This window comes from Somniosus microcephalus, chromosome 12, assembly GCF_052327205.1.
Source record: "Somniosus microcephalus isolate GS21.2 chromosome 12, FLI_Smic_1.0, whole genome shotgun sequence".
In the NCBI taxonomy this organism is placed as follows: Eukaryota; Metazoa; Chordata; class Chondrichthyes; order Squaliformes; family Somniosidae; genus Somniosus; species Somniosus microcephalus.
Window position 1 is genome coordinate 139,958,283 of NC_140998.1, and position 24,697 is coordinate 139,982,979.

Here is a 24,697-nt window from a genome sequence, read left to right on the forward strand (position 1 = left end):
TTCTATGTATCATCATTCCCTGTAAAATACGTACTGTGGAATTTGTGGGTTTTTGTGTTTTTTTGGTGACTGGTGTTATTTGTGAATCTGACCAGAACACACTGGTGTAATTTCCTCATGTTAATGTCAATGTTAAATAATTAACTATTGTGATATACTCATGATAAGTTTGGGAAGCAATCCATAGCTGACAACCTGTAGAGAACAGTCAGTAGTTTAAGAACATTAGGAACAGTAGACGACCGTTCAGTCCATTGAGCCATTCAGTTAGAGCATGACTGATCTGCATCTCAACTCCATTTACCCAATGGCCCAGAAATTCGGGTCAGAGGCTTCCCGCGGGTGCAAGCCTCCGACCTGCACTTACCTTGCTCGCCGGCCGTTGTGCTGTGGGCCCGCGTGGGATTCCGATCCTGGGCCTCCTCCAACTGCCGGCGCGCAGTGCTTGTGTATCCCAGGGGCGCAGTTAGTTCGAAGCATCCCCTGAGATCACGTGGGCCATGGAGAGCCAATGGTAGCAGGGAATCTGTATTCATAGATTTGACAAGAAGAGCTGTCAAATCTATGAATACAATTCCGCCCCAAAACATCACTAAAACTTCAAATAAATAAAAATAAAAAAATCACATTTTTTAAAATAACTATAAATTACATAAAATAACTTAAAACAATTTAAATTTTTGAAAAAATTAATTACAGTTTCTAACAGGGCTAAAAATAAACTTACCTTTCTTTAAAGTATTTAAAAATAATAAACCTGTGGAAAAAATGTTTTAATTTAACTTAATTCACCACTTACCTTGTTAAAAGCAGGCCTTGCGACTGCTTTTTACAAGCGTAGCTCCTGGAGACTTGCCCTCCTGGAGAAAGCTGGGGAAAAAAACGGAAGTTCCAGGCGTACGCGCTGCCTCTCTGGCGCACGCGTTTGACCTGTGAACCCCTTCCTTTAAGGGAACGGAAGTTCCGGTTTCCCGCGCATGCACAGTGCATGCACGAAACCGGCACTTTCGTTGGGCCTACGTGTGAGTACCCAGCGCATACTCGCCCGTGGGGACCCGACGTTCTGGCCCATTATGTTGTACATCTTTAAAGGTTATGATCAAGGTGTATTTTGGGTTCTAGATTCTGCTATTTTTTTTTACCTCCCTACCCACATGACTTTTTTTTAAAAAAGGTAACTTTATTGAAGTCGTAATTTGTTTAACCGCAGCATAAATTAACTGTTCAATAATGAAAAAAGTGTATGGAGTCTTTCTGTTCCAGAGTATCCTTTTATTTTCTTCATGATAGTGACTGGAGTTTTGGGTTCCAGACAGCTGTTTATACTTGGTGTCTCCAAGCTCATGCTGCCATGGAGCCTACCTCTGGAGGGTGTTTTTTTGGTCAGATTCATAATGGCCCAGATTTTGCAGTAAAAATGACGGTGAGGCTATCGGCGCTCGCAGCTAGTGTAAATCGGACAGCAACTTATGGCAACTGCATATGCGCAGTTGAACGCGCAAATCAGGAAGTTGTCCGAGTTGCCCTGCTCCTCCGGAAGCTTTGCTATACCGCTACCTCATCAAAACACTCAGCATTGAAACACGTGGAAGGGTGTGAAATTGCGATACTTTTAGGTGATAGATACCCACTAAACTTGCCAGCGAAAATTAGGGCTTGTCTATTCCAGTGTAAGTACATTTTTAACGATGACGTAAGTCTTAAATACTGCCAAACAACCTCTCTGGTGCTGAAAATTAACTTTTACAAGGGTGGATACTCATTCCTTCAGATTTTAATTTATTGTTGGAGACTTAAGAAAATTTTCATTAAAATTTTTTTTTTTTTAACATTTTCTTTCTGCCTCTTATCTCCCTCTCTTAATCCTGTCTCTCTTTCCCTCTCTTTATTTCACTTTCTGTACATGATTTGGCATTGAATTAACTATTCTAACTGGCACTTCCTTGTTCAGACTCTGTGTGCTCAGTAAGGATTCTCCAATCTGATTGGTTAAGGAGACACACAGTTGCTTTCCCTGTTCATTCAGGTCCCAAATCCCCTATAGAGGGCGCTGTGCCAAAACGTATATCTAATCACCGCAAGTTCCAGTGCAAAAGCCTATAGAAAGTGTAATGATCAGCTAGCGCTGTTCATTTGCTGCTGACCGCAAAATCCAGGCCAGTGCATACCTCTGACTAAAGATGCTGGTTCAATTCTGGCAAAAAGCTGTGCCTGTGAACAAGATTATTTGAGTGTAAGAAATGCCAATTTCATGTAGATACAGTTGAGGCAATGGCCCAGAAATTCCGTTCGCAGCCGGCTGCGATTTGGAAAAATCTCCGCCTGGACCGGAGGGCTCCCGAGAGGTGCAGAATTCCATTGCTGTGCCTTTTCAACCCACCGGTGTGCAGGGCACGTGTATCCCAGGGGCGCAGGTAGTTCGCAGCGTCCCTGGGATCACGTCCCTGGGATCACTTGGGCCATGGGGAGCCAATCAGAGCAGGGAATCTCCATTCATAGATTTGACAGGAAGACCTGTCAAATCTATGAATAGAGATCAGCCCCAAAACATGTCAAATTTCAAATAACTTGGGGAAAAAAAAAACCATTTTTAAAATGACTATAAATTACATAAATTAACTATTTTAAACAAAAATTTAAATTTTTGAAAAAAATAATTAAAGTTTTTAACGGGGCTAAAAATAAACTTAACTTTCTTTAAAGTATTTTAAAATGATAAATCAGTGGGAATTTTTTTTTAAATTTTTTTACTTCACCTCTTAGCCTGGAAAAGCAGGCCTTGCGCCTGCTTTTCCAGGCGCAGCTGTTTCAGACTTACCTGGACTGAAGCAACTGTGGAAAAAATGGAAGTTTCAGCCGTACGCGCTGCCTATCCGGCGCAGGCGTTTGACCTGTGTAGCCCTTCAAAGAACGGAAGTTCCGGTTTCCAGTGCATGCATAAAACCGGCACTTCCGTTGGCCCTACGGGCGAGTACACACCCGTAGGGAATGGAATTTATGGGCCATAGTATAAAGGTGCTCTACTTATGCTGGGAATGTTTGAATCTGATGATAAAAGTTGAGGGGCAGGGTGAGGGGGCACTGAAATATTTACGAGCTGTGTCCGTGCAGAGAAGGAAAAGTGAAGAAGGTTTGAAGCAAGCTTAAAAAGCTGCAGGTACAATGAAGCTTGCTAAGATGCCAGGAAAAGGAAGCGCAAGAAATCAATTACAAAAATAAGGATAGAATGTGATAATAAATGTATTAATATTAATAATATTCTATTCGAATTTTGTTCAACATTTTCTACTGCATGTGCAGAATCAACGCTCAAAGTAAATATTATTTCAAAATTAAGAATAAAACTTCGAGAGCAAATATTTTTAGAATTGATGGGACCAATCCATGTAATTGTAATTGTTTAAAACGTACATGTGACTAGATTAATATTACATTTTTCTCCATCCAGGGAAGGTTATCTTTACAACCTTGGATTTATTTTTAGCTTTTAGACTGATGTGTTTTGTTCTTAATAACTGAATTGGTTATGAGGCAACAAACCTGAATTATGAAGCTTATGCCTTTTTAATTATTTCCAATCCTTTGTTAACAGGTTGTGTCGCCTCACCTTGGAGCAACAGCAAGTATCAAAGGTATGAGATCTGCAGTCTAATGAGTTATAGTCCATTAATTTATCTAGTAGTGCTGAATGTTCCAGAATTAAATTCCTCACTGAATTGTACTGAAGCACTATGTGATGGTTTGCTTACGCACGACTGGTGCCCTGCTAGTGAGCGTCCTTAAAAAATAAACATTTTGAATCTTTGATACTGTGAATTCGTGAGTTACTTTGACCCCTTTTGCAAGATGTTAGCAAAAACTGGAACCATAAATAAAATGCTTTGGTGCATTTATTTTAACTGCAAATTAAAGGAAAAGACTGTCAGGAGGTAGTAACTGTGAAAGGCAGAACTTGCAACGGCTTAAATTTAGCACTGGTCTACTGCCCTGAACCCAGTATATTTAGCCACAGGCAGAACGTGGGTGTATGTGACTGGTCCGCTAGATCCCTGAAGGCATTTCAACACCAAGGCCTGCTTCCTGATTTGTGTTCTCAGTAGGAATGGAAAAGCTTTGCATGCAGGCTTTCAACAAATACCAGCCTGTGTACCTGAATTACTTTTTGGGCGTTTAGCTTCCTTTGCTAACCCTCTAGTTTACCATTCTTTTGTAATTTTATAAAATTCTAAATGGATTGACTGTTAAAATACTGTGCAAAGGAGTTTTACACTAACAACGTAACTAGTGCACTGCCAAAGGCATTAAACGCTTGGTTTCAATTAATGGAACAGTTGTTTTTATTGGTCAATTTGTAGTACAGGTACTTTCACTTCTGAGTCACGAGGTTCTAGTTATAGAGTCATAGAGTTATACAGCACAGAAAGAGGCCCTTCGGCCCATCGTGTCCACGCTGGCCATCAAGCCCTGTCTATTCGAATCCCATTTTCCAGCACTTGGCCTGTAGCCTTGTATGCTGTGGCGTTTCAAGTGCTCATCTAAATGCTTCTTTAATGTTGTGAGGGTTCCTGCCTCTACCACCCTTTCAGGCAGTGAGTTCCAGATTCCAACCACCCTCTGGGTGAAAAAGTTTTTCCTCAAATTCCCTCTAAACCTCCTGCCCCTTACCTTGAAACTATGCCCCCTGGTTATTGACCCCTCTACTAAGGGGAAAAGTTCCTTTCTATCTATCCTATCTATGCCCCTCATCATTTTGTAAACCTCAATCAGGTCCCCCCTCAGCCTGCTCTGCTCTAAGGAAAACAACCCCAGCCTGTCCAGTCTCTCTTCATAGCTGAAGCGCTCCAGCCCAGGTAACATCCTGGTGAATCTACTCTGCACCCTCTCCAATGCAATCGCATCCTTCCTATCGTGTGGCAACCAGAACTGCATCCAGTATTCCAGCTGTGGCCTAACTAGCGTTTTGTACAGCTCCATCATAACCTCCCTGCTCTTGCCTTCATTAGCCGAGGCATAGAATATAAGTATCCCATATGCCTTTTTAATTACCTTATCTACCTGTCCTGCTGCCTTCAGGGATCTATGTACATGCACACCAAGGTCCCTCTGATCCTCTGTCTTTCCTAGGATCCGACCATTCATTGTGTATTCCCTTGCCTTGTTCGTCCTCTCAAAATGCATCACCTCACACTTTTCAGGGTTAAATTCCATTTGCCACTGTTCTGCCCATCTGACCAACCCGTCTATATCGTCCTGTAACCTGAGGCTTCCCTCCTCGCTATTTACCAGTCCACCAATTTTCGTGTCATCTGCGAACTTACTGATCATACCTCCTACATTCATATCTAAATCATTAATGTACACTACAAACAGCAAAGGACCCAGCACCGATCCCTGTGGTACACCACTGGACACAGGCTTCCAGTCACAAAAACAACCTTCGACCATTACCCTCTGCCTCCTGCCACTAAGCCAATTTTAGATCCAATGTGCCAAATTGCCCTGGATCCCATGGGCTCTTACCTTCTTGACCAGTCTCCCATGTGGGACTTTGTCAAAAGCGTTACTGAAGTCCATGTAGACTACATCAACTGCACTACCCTCATCCACACACCTAGTCACCCCCTGTCAAAATTCAATCAAATTGGTTAGACATGATCTCCCCCTGACAAAGCCATGCTGACTGTCCTTGATTAATCCTTGCCTCTCCAAGTGGAGACTAATTCTGTCCCTCAGAATTTTTTCCAATAATTTCCCTACCACTGATGTTAAGCTCACTGACCTGTAATTCCCTGGTTTATCCCTACTACCCTTCTTGAATAATGGTACTACATTAGCTGTCCTCCAGTCCTCTGGCACCTCCCCTGTGGCCAGAGAGGTTCTGAAAATTTGTGTCAGAGCCCCTGCAATCTCCTCCCTTGCCTCACATAGCAGCCTGGGATACATCTCGTCTGGGCCTGGGGATTTATCCACTTTTAAGCCCGCTAAAACCGCTAGTACCTCCTCCCTCTCAACACTAATTTGTTTAAGTATATCACAATCCCCCTGCCTGATTTCTATGCTTACATCGTCCTTCTCCGTAGTGAACACAGATGTAAAATATTCATTTAAAACCTCACCCACATCTTCCGGCTCTACACACACATTGCCACTTTGGTCCGTAATGGGCCCTACTCTTTCCCTGGTTATCCTCTTTCCCTTAATATACTTGTAAAACATCTTGGGATTTTCCTTTATTTTGCCCGCCAGTGTTTTTTCATGCCCCCTCTTCGCTCTCCTAATTTCTTTTTAAAGTACCCCCCTGCACTTTCTATACTCCTCTCGGGCTTCCACTGTTTTTAGTCCTTTGTCTCTGCCAAAAGCCTCCCTTTTTTTCCTAATCCATTCTTGTATATCCCTTGACATCCAGGGTTCCCTGGGCTTGTTGGTCCCACCCTTGACCTTTACGGGAACATGTTGGTGTTGTACTCTCGATTTCCTTTCTGAAAGACTCCCACTGCTCTGATGTGGATTTTCCTACAAGTAGCTTATCCCAATCGACTTTGGCCAGATCCTGCCTTATCATATTAAAATCGGCCTTCCCCCAATTTAGAACCTTTATTTCCAGTCCATCTTTGTCTTTTTCCATGACTACCTTAAATCTCACCGAATTATGGTCACTGTCACTGTCACCAAAATGCTCTCCTACTAACACTTCTACCACTTGCCCGGCTACATTCCCTAGAATTAGGTCCAGTACTGCCCCCTCTTGTAGGACTTTCTACATGCTGGCTCAAAAAGCTCTCCTGGATGTTGAGTCCCTCTCCAGCATTTAATGTAGGTTGTACTCCAGTGCAGTACTGAAAGTAATCCAAAGGTGCCATCCTTTGGTTGAAAAATTAAACTAAGGCTTCATTTCAGGTGGACATTAAAAGATGCCATGACGTTATTCAAAGGAGAGTTCTCCCAGTATCGTCGAACCATTATGTCCTTGAAAACTCCCGCCCCATCTCAAACCTTCCTTTCTTCTTCAAAAACCTTGAAAGTGTTGTTGTCTCCCAAATTTGTGCCCATCTTTACCGCAACTCTCTGTTTGAATTTCTCCAATCAGGTTTCTGCCCCTGCCACAGTACCAGAATGGCCCAAAACAACAGCCTCTCTAACTGTGACCATGGTGCATTATCCCTCCCGATTGTTTTGTAGCCATTGACCTGGTCGACCTCATCATTCTCCTCCGTTCGCCAGCTCAGTGGGACTGCCCTCGCTTGGTTCCACTTGCCTGTTTGATCATAGCCAGACATCTTCAGCAATGACTTCCTTTCTTGCCCCGTCACTGTTACCTCCAGAGCCCCCCCAAGGATCTATCCTTGTCCCCTTCTTCTTCACTATGTACATGCTGCCCCTTGGTAACATCTTCAGACATGGGGTAAGCTTCCATATATATCCTGACAGTATCCAGTTGTACCTCTCCACCATTTGTCTCAACCCCTCCACTGTTTGTGTTGTCAGACTGATTGTCCAACATCTGATCTTGGTTGAGCCCCAATTTCTTCCAGTTGAACATTGGCAAGACTTAAGCTAATGATGAAGGTGCTTAGGGAAGGCTATCTCGAGAGTTGGTCTGAGATAGCTAAAGGCTCTTGTAAAATGGAGAGAAGAGGACAGATACTCAAGAGACCAGTGTCAAAATACTGAAGGGCATGAGCTAGAAAGTAGAGCTGGAGGAGATTGTTGAAATGGGGTGGGATGAGACCATGGAGGGAATAAGAATTTTGCAGGGAGGGGGAAAATAGGCAATGGAGGAAGGCCGATGGGTGAATGGAACTTGTGTGGAGGTCATTGAGGAAATCAAGCCTGGAGGTACCTAAAGTAGTAGCGGGGGTGAGGTGAGGGCCGAGATGGACTCTGTTGTGAGGGTACAAGTTGGTGGTCTTGAGGCTTATTAGGATATCTGGCTTACAGCTCAGTTTAGGGTCAAACAGGATCTGTACTGTTGGAGCGGCGTTACTCAAGAAAACCTCAAGTAATTGACCTCTACCTCCAAGTGTCCCAAACTTGAATTCCAAGTTATTCAATTTATTTAAAATCATCCTGCCCTAAAAGGACAACTTTGTAGAGCCCTGAATATCATTGGAGTGGAAAGCAGATGTGAACCTGCCAGCAAGGATTCTTAAAGAGCATGTCCCATGCAACAATGAGAGTGCACTGTGACCCAGATCAATCTGATTTTACTCTCAATTGAATTTCACTGCGAATCAGATTACAACTAAATTCCCCAGGGACAGGTTTAAAATTGAAAAGACTGCTCTTGAATGTTTTTGGTTGGTGCAGTTTATTAAAAAAAAATCATTGAAAATACATCCACTACAGTTAATATTGTCCTTCAAGGTTATGAAAGCTGTCAGTTAGTGCTCGATGCTCAACTAAAGTGACAGTGGTGTGCCATTCATAGCAGATGTTTTAAGATGAAGTTAGCATTTTTTTATGCCGTTTGTCCTTCAAAACATTTAAAATACTTTAAAGAAAAAATTCTGCTGGGAGTGTCAAAGCTCCCAGTGCATCCAACAAACACTTTGGATTAGCATTGTGTGATTGTGGGTGTGTGAGACAAAAAATGTTCATACGAAGTGATTGGCATCTTAACACTAAATGCCCTGTGCTGTGCAATTGAGTCATTGTTACTTTGGGGTTGGCAATTGTTTTTTTGCTATTGTGAAGTTTATCTGTCGTATAAAGGCACAATTGAAATTTACCACCTCAATGTCGAGAGTTTTGGAATGCCAGTTTTTAAGGGTGTTGGTACAGCACGTGAGAGCTGCAATGTGCTACATCAGAGTAGTTGAGCACAGTTTTACACCTGCAATTAAATACATGCGAGTTCCACAGTATTTGCCCACAGAAATGCATCGGCCCGTATTTTCCGATTGGAGGCTTCCTGCGTGCGGAGGCCTCCGATCTGGAAAAAATCTACGGACTTACCCGAGGGCTCCTGAGGTCCGGACACTTCCGCTCCTGGGCCTCTCCAACTCGAAATACGCAGGGCCCATGTATCCCAGAGGCGCATGCAGTTCGCAAGCATCCCTGGGATCACGTGGGCCATGGGGGAGCCAATCAAAGAAGGGAATCTCCCTTCATACACTTGACAGATAGACCTGTCAAATATATGAATGGAGATCACCCCAAAAACATTAAATACATTTTAAAAAAAATCATATTTTTTTTAATGAGTTGAAATTACAATAAATTAAACATTTTAAACAAAAAATTTAATTTTTTGAAAAAGAATACAGGGCTAAAAATAAACCTATCTTTTTTAAAGTATTTTTAAATGATAAATGAGTGAAAACATTTTTTTTAAACTTTTTTCACCAGGCGTAAGATTTCTAAGGGTTTTCTGCGGGCAGAGGGTCTCCAGAAAGCAGAACTCTTTCTCTTCGCCCCCCCCCCCCCAAGCAGAGGCCCTTCTCTAGTGCAGGTGGCTCTCTGGGCAGCACGGTGGCATAGTGGTTAGCACTGTTGCCTCACAGCGCCAGGGACCCGGGTTCGAATCCGGCCTCGGGCGACTGTCTGTGTGGAGTTTGCACATTCTCCCCGTGTTTGCGTGGGTTTTCTCCGGGTGCTCCGGTTTCCTCCCACAGTCCAAAGATGTGCGGGTTAGGTTGATTGGCTATGATAAATTGACCCTTAGTGTTAGGGGGATTAAATACGTGGGGTTACGGGGATAGGGTGGGATATGTGTTGGTGTAGGGGTTACGGGGATCGGGTGGGATATGTGTCGGTGCAGGCTCGATGGGCCGAAATGGCCTCTATCTGCACTGTGTGGTTTCTGTGATTCTGAGGTGTCCGATCTGTCAAGAGCATTCTTGACAGATTGGAAATACCGGTTAATCGCATGCACCTGGCAAGCCTGAAACCGGCATTTCCGATGTCCCTACGGGTGTGTACACAGCGCGTACGTATACCCGTAGGGATCGGACTATCGAGCCCATTGAATTTGCAAGTCAATTACACGAGCAGTTCACTGCTAACAGCTGACTATAGAGCAAGATCTCTTAACTGGGCAAAATGTGTGGCATAAGGACACCAAGAAGAGAAATGGGGAAGGAATTTTTTTTTTTATCCATGTGCTTTTATTTGAAATATTTGCTCATCTTTATTCCTTAAATATATTGGTGCTTCAGATAAGGTGTTTTATTGTTGGGTTACTTTTCTAGTTGCAGTAACTGCCAGTAGAAATGTTTTTTTTATTTGAAACCAATACTAATTGGAAGCCAAACTGGTAACCAAGATTGCAAAATAATGACTGAATGCTGGGTTATTCCTTAGCTCTGGGTAAAGCTCCATCACATGGCAAGTGGGGCTTTTGAAATCCTCGCCAGATCAGCTTTTCAATTAACAAAGCCTGTTACTTGAACTTTAACTTTAGGAAAGTAATCTTTCAAATGAATAAAATGCACCTTGTGGAGTTAATCAGTGGAATGAGGAAAAGTTGCAACTAGCCAAAATTGATCATATATAGCAAGAAAGCAAAGAAGGAAGTGATAGTCACAGGCAATCTGACACATTGCTTTGTTCAGCTAGCCAGAAGCTGGAAGTAACTCAGCCCCAGACAAGCTGGCCAGTGGACATTTCCAGACCTGTGTGCAGATTGTAGTTGTGATCCTTTCTAGCAACATTCTGCCACCGGTCAGAATTCCAATTGAGGAAGGTTTTACAAGGAGATGGTTGTCGTTTCAAGAAGAGGGACCAATCGGAAAAGTTAGGCATCACTTTGTGTCACAATAACCTTGCATGCAAGCGGTGTGATCGTTTTGTGATGTGAAATTTTTGGCAACATTTTTATTATTTTGTCACTTTATGTCTTGATATGGAAAGGCACAACAATTATTTTATAATCGTAACAGTGCTTCTTTAAAGGGTTATAATGTTGACATGAAGCACTCTTCAAATAGATTGAACACAAAAACAACCTCTTATCTGGCAGGAAATAACTGTGTGGAAAAATAGGTAATACATTATCTGTCAAAACAGTCATCACACTTCTTGCTGGGTATATTGTGGGCCTTCCTCCTCAGCCACTCCATTGGGAGGGGGTGACACATATATCCTGAAGCACCCATGCTCACTGCATGGAGCCAGCAATCTGGATTAGCCAGCAAAGTCATTGCAAGTTTGTTTTTCTACAAGCTAAGTATTCAGCAGTACCCAGCTGGTAGAGCGTTTTCCTGAGGTCGGGTCACTCCAAATTAGTATATGTATTTACAGTAGAGTATATACTAATAACATTTTGGGTCCTTGGAAGATTGACATTCCTTTTCATGTCCACTATAGGGGATGAAGAGACTGCAAAAACATCTGACGATATTAGTTTGAGCTTGGGCCAGAGCTGCAGTTTGTACAAAGATGCGAATGATGAACAAGGTGAGCTTGGCCTGAAGGGATTTGACTAGCAAACAATACAGTATGTTTTTGTTAGTGTGCTGATATTTCCATAAATGTATCTGGCTGACATTCTGCTGCATTCCACTTAAAATCACCTGTTTGTTATTACAGTGTAATGGTCTACTTTACCCAATAATGGAATTTGAAAATTGATCTGCTTGTATAAGGTATAACTTAAAGATAAATGTGCTAGGGATGAGCTAACCTAAATTAGTTGTGGGGTCTGCATTATAGAATAGCAAGAAATTAGGTGGAGGATTCATTTCCAGAACCATTCTATCTAGGGTACATTGGGGATCATTTTTGTATAAGATATTTTCCCCTACAACTACTGAAATCGGCATTTCGAAGGAAAAGGGTGAAGTAACATCTTCGGAATGTTTTACTTTTTTAAAAATAGGAAATCCTAATTTGTGTAATCTCTCCTCATAACTTCACCCTTGAAGTCCAGGTATCATTCTGGTAAACCTACACTGCACTCCCTCCAAGGCCAATATATCCTTCCTAAGGTGTGGTGCCCATAACTGCTCACAGTACTCCAGGTGTGGTCTAACCAGGGTTTTGTACAGCTGCAGCATAACTTCTACCCCCTTGTATTCTAATCCTCTAGATATAAAGGCCAGCATTCCATTTGCCTTTTTGATTATTTTCTGTACCTGTTCATGACATTTTAATGATCTATGTACCTGGACCCTCCCAAGTCTCTCTGGACCTCCACTGTTTTTAGCTTTTCACCATTTAGAAAGTACCCTGTTCTATCCTTTTTAGGTCCAAAGTGGATGACCTCATATTTGCTTACATTGGAATCCATTTGCCACAGTTTTGGCCATTCACTTAATCTGTCGATATCCCTTTGTAATTTTATGCTTTCATCTACACTGCCGCCTATCTTTGTGTCATCGACAAATTTGGATGTATCACTTTTTATGCCATCATCCAAGTCGTTAATGTATATTGTGAATCGTTGAGGCCCCAACACAGATCCCTGCGGGACACCACAAGTCACATCCTGCCAATTTGAGTACCTACCCAGTATCCCTACTCTCTGTTTCCTGCCGCTCAGCCAATTTCCTAAACAAGTCAATAATTTGCCCTCAAATCTGTGGGCTTCTAACTTAGTTAACAGTCTCTTATGTGGGACTTTATCAAATGCCTTCTGGAAGTCCATATAAATAACATCCATAGACATTCCCCTGTCCACTCTTCCCCTATTGAGTTTGCAAACTTACAGGTTAGGAATAGAGGGAGGGGATGATTGAATCTTAGGAAATAGATAATACTATATAGTGAAATATATCTTCAGTTCACATATAACAATCTTCATCTCTATCAAGTTTATTACCATAGGTTACGCAGTGAGTGTCGTACAAGGACCCACCATTATCTGCCATGACGTGGGGCCCACCCACCCAGTGGATAATAGAAAGCAGCATATAGCGAGTCTCCCAATTTTTCCTCCTCCATGTATATAATAATAAAAATGAAGACAATACTGTTCTGAATACCAGATACAAAAATTAATTTTATCTTTATTTGGCTGTAAGGGTGACTTAATTTACAGAGAAGGATGGATATTGGTGTTGGAGAGCAGCGTAATGAGGCAATCAATGCTCATGACTTTGTCATGTGAAAATTCTAGTGAATAATTTGTGAAGCATATAATTGGAGTGAAAATAATAGATATTTGCTCAGTTTTCTTTAAACTTGGGAAGGCCGAAACCATCATCTTCGACCCTCCCCATCGCAAATGCTTTGCATTCACCATTGACTCCATCCCCTTCCCTGGCCATCGTCTCAGCCTGCACCAGTCCTGAGCTGGACTTCCAACTGCCTATAGTTCCCATTACAAAGACTGCCTAATACCATCTCCAAAAGATCACCTGCTTCTGCCCCCATTTCAGTCTATCTGCTGCTGAAATCTTTTATCTGGGCATTTGTCACCTCCAGACTCTCGTATTTTAATGCTCTCTTGGCTAGCTTCCCATCCTCCACCCTCCATAAACTTAAACTCATCCAAAAGTCTGCTACTCATATCCACCCTGCATCAAGTCCCGCTTGCCCATCACCCCTGTCCCCGCTGACTAATGCTGGCTCCCAATCTCCCAACACGACCAATTAAAAATTCTGATCCTTGTGTATAAATTCCCTCATTGCCTTGCCTCTCACTACCTCTGCAATGCCCTTTAACCTCACACTAATGCTTTGTTCCTCCAACAAGCCCCTCTCCCATTACCCCGTCTCAGCTTCACATTCTGGAATTCCTGCCATTTAAGACCTTAAAACCCACTTCTTTGACCAAACTTTTGCCATGCCTGCTACTGTATTATACCTTTTGGTGTCACTAACTTTTTTCTTGCGTTTCTGTGATGTGCCTCGGAACTTTTTTCGGAGTTAAAGGTGCTAGATAAATGCAAGTCAGAAATATTATTTCATCATCTTCACAAAAATTATGATGTTATAATCTCAGGTGATGGAAAAATGCAAAATTTAGCTCTTCGTAATTATCATAATTTGAAAATTATAGAATCTATTTCTAAAGCTAAATTATAGGTGAGTTTACAAGTTGCACAAACATTGGGAGTTCATTCTTGCCATTTCTTCCCACAGATCTGGTACTGGATTCCAAGCTTTTCCAAGTGGTGTCGAATGATTCCTTCATGTCTAACCACCCATTAACGTCCTCAGGAGCTGAAGACTTTCCAAGGGATCCCAATGACAAAATGTGCTACCATCACACAGAGCATTCATTGTCCGCTGCCTGTGACACAGAAGCAGCCTCCCTTGTACCTTTGCATTCCCAGTCTTACAGGAAAGATCATAGGCCCAGGGGTGTGCCAAGGACTTCAAGTTCAGCAGTTGCTTTTCCAGACACATCTCTCAGCGATTTTGCTCTCTTTCAGCAAAGAAGAGGGTTAGACACTGTCTGTGAATTAGAAAGTTCCAAACCTCTTTCGGGATCCAAGGAATCATTGACTGAAAACTCTTGTTATGCTGGCGTTTTCCAGCTAGATGACTTGCTCAAAAGTGGTGCTTCACAACCATCGTCCAAATTGAGTAAGCCTCTAAAAACAGATAATAGTGTTGATAGCTTGCAGAGTCTTAGTACCAGAAGTAGTGAGTCAACAGAAAGCTACTGTAGTGGGACAGATAGAGACACTAACAGTACCATCAGCAGTTACAAGAGTGAACAAACAAGCTCAACCCACGTGGAAAGCATTCTTTCAGAGCAAGCAGAAACCTCAGCAGATGAGAACAGCTCGGAGAAAAAAGATTGTGAGAAAAGTGATGCACGTAGCGGGTACAGTAGTGAACCTGAAGGTAACAGCATTGTGGAAAGTAATAAAAGGACTAATGGCAAAAGGAAAAAGTTGCACACTGCAAGTGAAGATGGAAGTTGTAGTCAAGATCCTGGGCAGCCTTCTGACCAGATGCAGCCTTCTGACCCAGCGCAGACTGGAGAAAGGCTCAGTGGTTCTGGGTCTGGGGATGCCAATAAAAACCCTCATGCTAACGAATTGACTGTCGATATAGTGAAACAGCAAGGGGAACCGCGAACAGAGGCAGTGACTGAGCAAGCAGGAGAAGAGGCTGTTGAAAAGTCCTCTCTGACAGTCGATATACAAACACTAAAGGACGAAGCAACTAAACAAAAAGATGGGGACGTGAGGCCCAAATCTTCTAACTTTATCCACCGAGCTGCCTCTACGCACAAGTCAAACCGAAGAAAGACGGGGAAAAAGCGAGCAAGCAGTTTTGACTCAAGCCGGCATAGGGAGTATGTATCCTTTCGTGCTGTGGCCGGTGTCAAAACTAGCAGTAATAGTTTTTGTCCAGATGAGGATTCAAGTGATCAGAGCGACTTGAGCAGGACCTCTAGCATGCATTCAGCGCATCGTTTCAGTTCAGACAGCTCATCCAGCACCACCTCCCACTCATGTCATTCTCCTGAAGGACGATACCACGTCTTAAAAGCAAAATACTTGACTCGAGAAAGAGGCACTGACTCTGAAGCTACATTAAAGGTCCATTCTGGCTCAGAAAGCAGTGCGAATGCCAGGAGAAGGTCAACACGCAGGACTCTCAGTGCAGCCAGTGCCAAGACTCATGCAAGAGTGCTGAGTTTGGACAGTGGCACAGCAGCTTGCTTAAGTGACCCTAGCAGACTAGGCACACCAGATAAAGCGAGGCCTTTAACTACATCCAAATCAGATTTGGAAGCCAAGGAGGGGGAGGTGTTGGATGAACTGTCCCTTATAGGCAGAGCTTCACAACTAGAATCAGTAACTCGCTCACGAAATAGTTTGCCCAGTCAAGTGACCTTTCCTGAAGCAGAAGAGCAAGGAGCCACCAGTGGAGGTAGGTTGCTAAATAATTAGACTTGATTGATTGTTAGAATATACCTGATACACACATGTTAAATTGATCTGTTTTTTCTAGCTTCACTTTGTGGTGACCTTATTAATTATTGCAATTAAATTGCAATTTAACTATTTTGCAGTATTAGGAAAATTACATTGGATGGTTCCAGATATGTTAGTAAAATGTGCTCCCATGTGGTGACTGATACCCTATCTCTAATGGGATGAGTAGGGATACCACCAGGGCAGTAGCAATTAGCTAAACTAGCTGAGGTCTGTCTCTCGCAGCCAGCTATGTAAAAAAGGGCAATAAGTAAAAGTTAAAATGTGATTTACTTTAGATTGATTGGATGCACTGATAGCATTACAAAAAAATATTACAATGTTGGTAGCACCGCTGTTCAGTAGGAACTAAAGCATAAGCAATTCCGAGCAGGCATAGGTTTTTATGCAATAACATTCCGGGCTGAATAATTAATCAATACAGTTGAGTAGCATCATTACATCACACAATAAAATGGTTGCTTATCTGAGCTGACAAAATATCCACAAACCCTGCATGCAGAGGGTTAACATAACCATATGTAAAGAGCAGACTTTTCAAAATAACTATTCAAACTGAGAAGTTTATAAAAATTTGATCCTGGTAAAGTACAGAGCATTAAAAAGGACATATTGGGGAGTGTTTTCCACCAACAGTTCAGACTTGCCTATTAACAACAGAATAGGAAGAAGTGAATGCTAACTAACTGCTAGCCAATGGTAAATGGATCCTAATGAGATATAGCAAGGAAAGCTGAAAGGATACCATTTTACTATGCACTAAAGGAAGTTGTGTTTTGTTTCTCGCTGAGTGATCATTTCCTTTGGTGATGAAGTGATAATGACTTTAGGGCGCCTTCATATTAGCTTGGCCTACTTCCTTATAGGCAAGTAATTCAAAATAACTTCCTTGAAGAGCTCAGCCCTGACTTAAACGAGTGCCCAAACTGGAAAGGCCAATGACCAAAGTTCTGTACAAATCTGTTGTGGTCTCATGCCAGATAAAAGTCTGTATCCTGAAACTCATTTGCAACCATTCTCATAATTACTCATTCTAATTGTTTGAGTTTATTTCTTTTTGCCATGACTTTATTCTGTATTTTTTAACTTTTTGGTTATGGTGCAACCTCTCAGTTTGATCTCTGATAATAAAGAACATTAAGGTTCTCAAAAACACAGTTAATAATATCCTATTCAAATAGCTTCCAGTTCTCTCCTGGGATTCTCTGCACTCTGAATATCAGGTACCTAATGGGCCATGTTGGGTATGTGCTTGGTGGAATCATAAGGGAAGTAAAATTGGAATCCGTCTGATTCCCCTTCTTCAGTACTTCCACATTGCTGTTTAAGAATGATACATGGGAGCCAGGTGTTTGTCTCATTTAAAAACAAATGTGTGCGTGGGAAAGGCGAGTTTTTTTTTGCGAGTATTAAATCCCTCTTCTCCTTAGTTCCGTTGACCTTCCCAAGATATGCACCAGTTGTTGGCAGGTGGGCTTTTCGAAGTTAGCCAGTGCCAAACTGACCTGCCTGCTAAGAGCAGCACTCGAATGTCTTTCTCATTTCTCTTTTGCATGTGGGAATGTCCTTGGGCTTCATTTGGGCACCACCTCACAGCCTCGTCGCTGAGATTGGTAACTTGTGGAGCTCGAGGGGGGCAGGTCGAAGGGAGTGAAAAATAAATCCTGCACCTTTACCATGCAGGGATTCTATGTGTTCGTGCTCCAATGCACTGCACCACCATGCTGACATTTTAGGGATGGCGAGGAGGAGTTCCTTTTGAAGTATTGGTTGGTGTAGAATCGGTAAAAGCATTATGAAAAGCAGTTACAAAATGATGGAAGAGAATCTTGGGCTGTGGAAAACTACCCTTGGCAGATGTTAGCAATGAGCTCTTAACGTGTCAGTGTGCAGTTCCTTTGTTTGCTATTTGAATGGAGGTATCAAACTGTCTTTTAAACATCTTAATGCTTCTATGAAAATACTCCAATTTCTCGGAGTACTTTCATGAATCTTACCTTGTACTTTATTTGCAAATTTTGTAATAAGGTGAAGATTTAGTAATACTGGCACCCTTTGGATAGTGTGATTTTAGATGTGGACTACCCTAATTGAATCAGGACAGTTAAACCTATCAATTGATTTAAATCGTATCATTGTTCAACACTATCTTTCACCTCATTGTTTCAATGGGGCTTGAGTTCTATTTTAACTCCATTGTATATCGAGTATTTTTTGGTTTCTTAAAATAAAAAGTGTTGTGTTAAATGATCCAAGAATAATTGACTAGCTAGTTTACAATGAACACATTTCAAATTTGGCCTAATATTGCACAATTAGTCTTTTTTTAAAAACCAGTTACATAGAATTTACAGCACAGAAACAGGTCATTCAGATCACATGAGCCTCCTCCCACTCTACTTCATCTAACCCAATCAGCATATCCTTTTATTTCTTTCTCATGTACTTATCTAGCTTCTCCTTAAATGCATATGTGTTATTTGCCTCAACTACTCCATATAATATCAAGTACCACATTCTTGCCACTCTTTGGATAAAGAAGTTTCTCCTGAATTCCTTGGATTTATTAGTGATTTTTCTTATATTTATGACCTCTAGTTTTGGACTGCTCCACAAGTGGAAACATTTTTCTATGTCTGCCCTATCAAACCCTTGCGTAATCTTGAAGACCTCTATCAGCTCAGCCTTCTCTTTTTCTTGTGAAAAGAGCCCCAGCCTGTTCAGCCTTTTCTAATACTTGTTTTCTAATATTTAATTATGTAAAATAAAGCTAGAAAATACCAATTTGTTTAAAAAGTATGACCTAAATAACATTTTTATTGAGGATGAACAGTTTGTTTCATTTTTGTTAGAATTTACCCTAAATACAAGTGACAAGTGTGTTCAAACCCAAATGCTCTTGGGAACACTAGCTTTGGATGAGATAGAATTGGCACTGGCAGTTACCTGGACACGGTAGAGAGAGGTTCACAGCTGAGCTGTAAAACGTGTGGGGAGATGCAGGAGACTGGAAGATGAGCACACACCAGGAAAATATAATGAGACATGGGAGAAAGACACACCGGGATTGGGGAGAAAGTGGGATGAGAGGAAAGATTATGCATAGAAAGTGAGTACCCTGTAGTAGTAATGAGGCTGTTAATCACACAGGAAGCAAAAGTGTAAGAAGGATAGGAATTAACACGCATCACTTTTGTGACACATATTTAGAAGACTTTCAACAACAGCAGCAACTTGTATTTATAGAGCGCTTTTAACGTATTACAAGGTCCCAAGGTGCTACACAGGAGCGTTATAAAACAAAATTTGACACCGAGCGACGCAAGGAGATATTAGGGTAGGTCAGAGAGGTAGGTTTTAAGGAGCGTCTTAAAGGAGGAAGAGATGCAGAGGGGTTTAGGGAGGGAATTCCAGAGCCTTGGCAGCTGAAGGCCACCAATAGTTGAGCGATTAAAATTGGGGATGGTGAAGAGGCCAGCATTAGAGGAGTGCAGATATCTTGGAGGGTTGTGGGGCTGGAGGAGATTACAGAGATGGGGAGGGGGCGAGGCCATGGAGGGATTTGAAAACAAGGATGAAAATTTTAAAATCAAGGCATTGCTTAACCGGGAGCCACTGTAGGTCAGCGAGCAGAGGGGTGATGGATAAATGGGACTTGGTGCGAGTTAGGACACAGACAGCCTAGTTTTGGATGACTTCAAGTTTACAGAGGGTAGATTGTGGGCGAACGGCCAGGAGTACGTTGGAATAGTCAAGTCTAGAGCTAACAAAGACATGGATAAGAGTTTCAGCAGCAAATGAGTTGAGGCAAGGTCCGAGTCGGGCGATATCCCGGAGGTGGAAATAGGTGGTCTTGGTGATGGCACGGATTTGTGGTCAGAAGCTCATTACAGGGTTAAATATGACACCAAGGTTGTGAGCAGTCTGGTTCAGCCTCAGATAGTTGCCGGGGAGAGTGATGAATTTGGGGGCTAGGGAACTGAGTTTGTGGTGGGGACCAAAGACAATGGCTTTGGTCTTCCTAATTTTAAATTGGAGGAAATTTCTGCTCATCCAGTACTGGATGTCGGACAAGCAGTCTGACAGTTTAGAGACAGTGGAGGGGTCGAGAGAGGTGGTGGTTCGGTAGAGCTGGGTGTCATCAGTGTACCTGTGGAAACTGACTCTCTGTTTTCGGATGATGTCGCCGAGAGGCAGTATGCAGATGAGACTTAGGAGGGTGCCAAGGATGGATCCTTGGGGGTCACCAGAGGTAACGGTGCGGAAGTGGTAAGAGAAGCCGTTGCAGGTGATTCTCTGGCTACAAATAAATAGATAAGAATGGAACCAGGCGAGTGCAGTCCCACCCAGCTGGGCGACAATGGAGAGGCGTTGGTGGAGGATGGTGTGGTAAACCGTGTCAAAGGCTGCAGACCGGTCAAGAAGGGCGAGGAGAGGTCATTTACCTTTGTCACAGTCACGTAGGACGTTACTGGAGAAGTGGTGAGAGAAAATGTTACTGATCGCACTACTCACTGTGAAAGGGCACAGAGAACATGATTCAGGACACAAAAGAAAGGGGAATGGTAATGAAACACATTTGACTTATCTTTCTAATTATATTATACTACAGGTACTACAACTTGCCTTTATATATTGCCTGTAACATTGTAAAATATCCCAAGGCGTTTCACCGGAGCGTTATCGGACAAAATTTGATGCTGAGCTATATATGTTCTGGAAAAGTCAGTCATTTCTACCGTTATTTTATTCTTGAGATTAATTGTTTCTTGATCACAAAACAGATCTATGCAACATCCTTTCTTGTATTTTTCTGAGAAGGTTCTGCATTTTTATTAAAACTTAAAGGTGATAGTTCTACGAAGTTTGCTACTCTTCAGAGTGGACAGTCGCCCAGCACACCGGCAATGTTTATTGCTGGGTGCGATGGATTTTGTAGTGACAGAAAGCTTAATCAAACTTCTCTAACTCTAACTGTAAACTTTTATTCATATTACCGTGGAATTTTTTATGTGATGTTCTTTGCGGTTGAAATGCTTAGGAAATTCTAAGCAAATAGCTGTTCCTTCTTCAATTACTGTGTTCTTTTCAGTAAACCAAGAATTGAAGACTGAGTGTATTAAATGCTTTGATTGAACTTGTTACGTGTGTTGAATGGAATGTAACCTTTATAGGTGGTGATAATTCTGAACTGTGTACTGAATGAATGTGGGTAGAAAGATACCAGTGATTTTACTGTTTTCCCAAGGTGAGCTTATCGAGGAAGATTTCCCAAAAGCGATTTGTAGCAACATCATAAATATGTTTCTGAAGAGCATAATTGCGTTTATGATTTTGCTATAAGCAGGGAACAGGAAATCTTATCCCATTGTGTTCATGTTTATGATTAGTAAGAGTTCTACTCACCAAGGAAGATGGTTGTGATGGTTTGAGGTCAATCATCACAGCCCCAGGACATCGCTGCAGGAGTGCCTCAGGGCAGTGTCCTAGGCCCAACCATCTTCAGCTGCTTCATCAATTACCTTCCCTTCATCATAAGATCAGAAGTAGGGATGTTCGCTGATGACTGCACAGTGTTCAGTGCCATTCGCAATTCCTCACATAATGAAGCAGTCCATGCCCATATGCAACAGACCTGGATGACATTCAGGCTTGGGCTGATAAGTGGCAGGTAACATTCGAGCCACACAAGTGCCAGGCAATAACTATCTCCAACAAGTGAGAGCCTAACCACTTCCGCATGATATTCGGCTGCATTACCATCGCCGAATCCCCCACCATCAACATCCGGGGGGTCACCATTGACCAGAAACTTAACTGGACCAGCCACATAAATACTCTGGCAACAAGAGCAGGTCAGAGGTTGGGTATTCTGTGGTGAGTGTCTCACATCCTGACTCCCCAAAGCCTTTCCACCATCTACAAGGCACAAGTCAAGAGTGTGATGGAATACTTTCCACTTGCCTGGATGAGTGCAGCTCCAACAACACTCGAGAAGCTCGACACCATCCAAGACAAAGCAGCCTGCTTGATTGGCTCCCCATCCACCACCTTAAACATTCACTCCCTCCACCACCGGCGTACCGTGGCTGCAGTGTGTACCATCTACAAGATGCACTGCAGCAACTCGCCAAGGCTTCTTCGGCAGCACCTCCCAAACCCGCGACCTCTACCACCTAGAAGGACAAGGGCAGCAGGCGCATGAGAACACCATCACCTCCAAGTTCCCCTCCAAGTCACACACCATCCTGACTTGGAAATATATCGCTGTTCCTTCATCGTCGCTGGGTCAAAATCCTGGAACTCCCTCCCTAACAGCACGGTGGGAGTACCATCACCACACGGACTGCAGCGGTTCAAGAAGGCAGCTCACCACCACCTTCTCAAGGGCAACTAGGGATGGGCAATAAATGCTGGCCTTGCCAGCGACGCCCACATCCCATGAACAATTTTTAAAAAGTTCCCTATTAATTACTATGAAGCAATACATAATCTCCGTTACAACGACAACTTGTATTTATATAGCACCTTTAACGTAGTAAAACGTTCCAAGGCACTGCACAGGAGTATTTTAAGACAAAAAAATTGACACCGATCCACATAAGGATAAATTAGGGCAGGTGACCAAAAGCTTGTTCAAAGAGGTAGGTTTTAAGGAGTGTCTTAAAGGAGGAAAGAGGTAGCGAGGCAGAGAAGTTTAGGCAGGGAATTCCAGAGCCTAGGGCCTAGGCAACAGAAGGCACGGCCACCAAAAGTTGAGCGATTTATAATCAGGGATGCTCAAGAGGGCAGAATTAGAGGAGCGCAGATATCTCGGTGTGGGGCTGAAGGAGATTACAGAGATAGGAAGGGGCAAGGCCATGGAGGGATTTAAAAACAAGGATGAGAATTTTGAAATCGAGGCGCTGCTTAACCGGGAGCCAATGTAGGTCAGCAAGCACAGGGGTGATGGGTGAACGGGACTTGGTGCGAGTTAGGACCCAGGCAGCAGAGTTTTGGACACTGTTTTCATGTTATATGTTCTTGAGGGCATGCCCTATAGTGGGATACTAACTGTTCACCTGTTGTTACAAATTGATCTTGTAAATAGCCTACTATTTGTAAAAGCACAAATAGCAATTCAGCATTAATTGGCAGTCAGACTCTTAAAAGAAAACGGCTGGAGTGCAGCGTAAGATTAATGGGGTAAAATTGGATTGTGTGAATCAGCGTACAAATGCTTAATAGTTATTGCTTAGTTCCTTTGTTATTTTAATTGTTGGGGGCATTGCCTTTAAATTGACTTCAGGAGTCACACCAAAATGTGAAAAAGAAAGCTGTCTCTGCCTAATTAATACTCACTTGGTGTTGGTGCTTCCAGCTGACCTCTGGAAGGTACAGCAATTACACCTTGTGGCCTTCCACTTGAGCATAACAGTAATATTATGCGCCTCACATAATGTAGTGCTCCCGTTCTTATCAGTGCTAGTTGAAAATAAATGGATTATCTCCTCTGTTAAAATACTGAACAAATGAATTTTATATGAGTGCACTGAACATTTATACGCTAAAACTGGGCAATGCGATTTCACCCCACAAATGTCATATTGGATGCAGTGAGAGGAACTGAGCTTGAGGCGTCTTGTCTGAAGCATTTCTTGGTCATCCTAGTCGTACTTGGTACTGCCACTTGATGCACTTAGATGTTTCAAACAGTAACATTGGCATGCTCCCAATGAGTGCACTTGACATATGAATTACGTCGCGCCCCCCCCCCCCCCCCCCTTGTATTCTTGGTCTTGCATGTAAATGAATAATTGGTTAAAGACTGAACTCCTTTTGCAGCTTGTAACCCCTGAGGCTGCTCAATTCTCTTCCAAAGGCAAAATCATATCACTGATCATTTTATTATAAAAGGGGATGGCGAATGATAAAGGATTTACGAATTGAATATATATTTATTATAATGAAATTGTTTATTTGCCTGTGTCTATTAAATATTCACGGGTGATGTAGAATTTTAGGTCACTCAAGATGACATCTGTGATGATTTGCTGTTCTGGAGATTTATTCAGTTCAGTTTTATTGAAAGGCACTTCTAATGAGAGCTGTATAATAAATGTATTTTTGCTTATGTCCTGGATATGAAATGCCAGATGAAACCTGAACAGCTTTTATCCTTTAACCTCCTTCCCCCACCCCCACCTGCGAGATGAACAGGAAAGTTGTATGATTAGCACAACAAATATTATGACTAACATTAATTCCTGTGAAAAGTAAATTTTCCCCTGTCCTTTTGTTTTGTTGCATGGCTACTGTTGTTTCCTGTCACATTTATTGGCAACAAATCATTAAGCTTTGGTTTGTTTTTTATTATTTGCTTGGCATCAATGTCACTGAACAATCCTGTAAGCAGACTTCGCATTCAATTGAAATTTTCAAGACTGTGTTTGAATAAATCTTTGTTCGGCAAGGAATATGGAGCAAAGGCAGCTGAATGGAGTTGAGGTACAGATCAGCCATGATCTAATAGAATGGTGGAACAGGCTCGAGGGGCTGTATGGCCTTTGCCTGATCCTATTTCCCTACGATCAGGGCATACCCTTTACTGCCCCGTATAAACGATAGCAAAACTGGAGTATTGTAATGGAGTACCCTTATGCTGTATACCAGTTACCGGAATATATTGTGCTATCACACGATTCTCCTCTCTTTGAAAAACAAACGAAATATACACTCTATTAGACTGAGACTCAAGCTCTCAACCAGCAAACAACTTATTGAAACAGTTTATCTGGTCATGAATCTCATTGCTGTTTGGGAGACTTGCTGTGCACAAATTAGTTGCTTACATTACAACAGTGACTACACTTCATAAG

General features: G+C 42.3%; 1 protein-coding gene across 5 annotated transcripts in view; it reads left to right on the forward strand.

Annotated features, from left to right (window-relative positions):
- The window catches only part of pcnx1 (pecanex 1), a 372,844-nt gene that overhangs the window by 127,189 nt on the left and 220,958 nt on the right, over positions 1-24,697 (forward strand). For all 5 annotated transcript variants that reach the window (XM_086003620.1, XM_086003621.1, XM_086003623.1 and 2 more), the window contains 3 exons: positions 3,593-3,632; positions 11,308-11,397; positions 14,026-15,774. In XM_086003620.1, the coding sequence (XP_085859746.1) occupies positions 3,593-3,632; positions 11,308-11,397; positions 14,026-15,774 (1,879 nt within the window). The remainder of the gene's footprint in view (positions 1-3,592; positions 3,633-11,307; positions 11,398-14,025; positions 15,775-24,697) is intronic.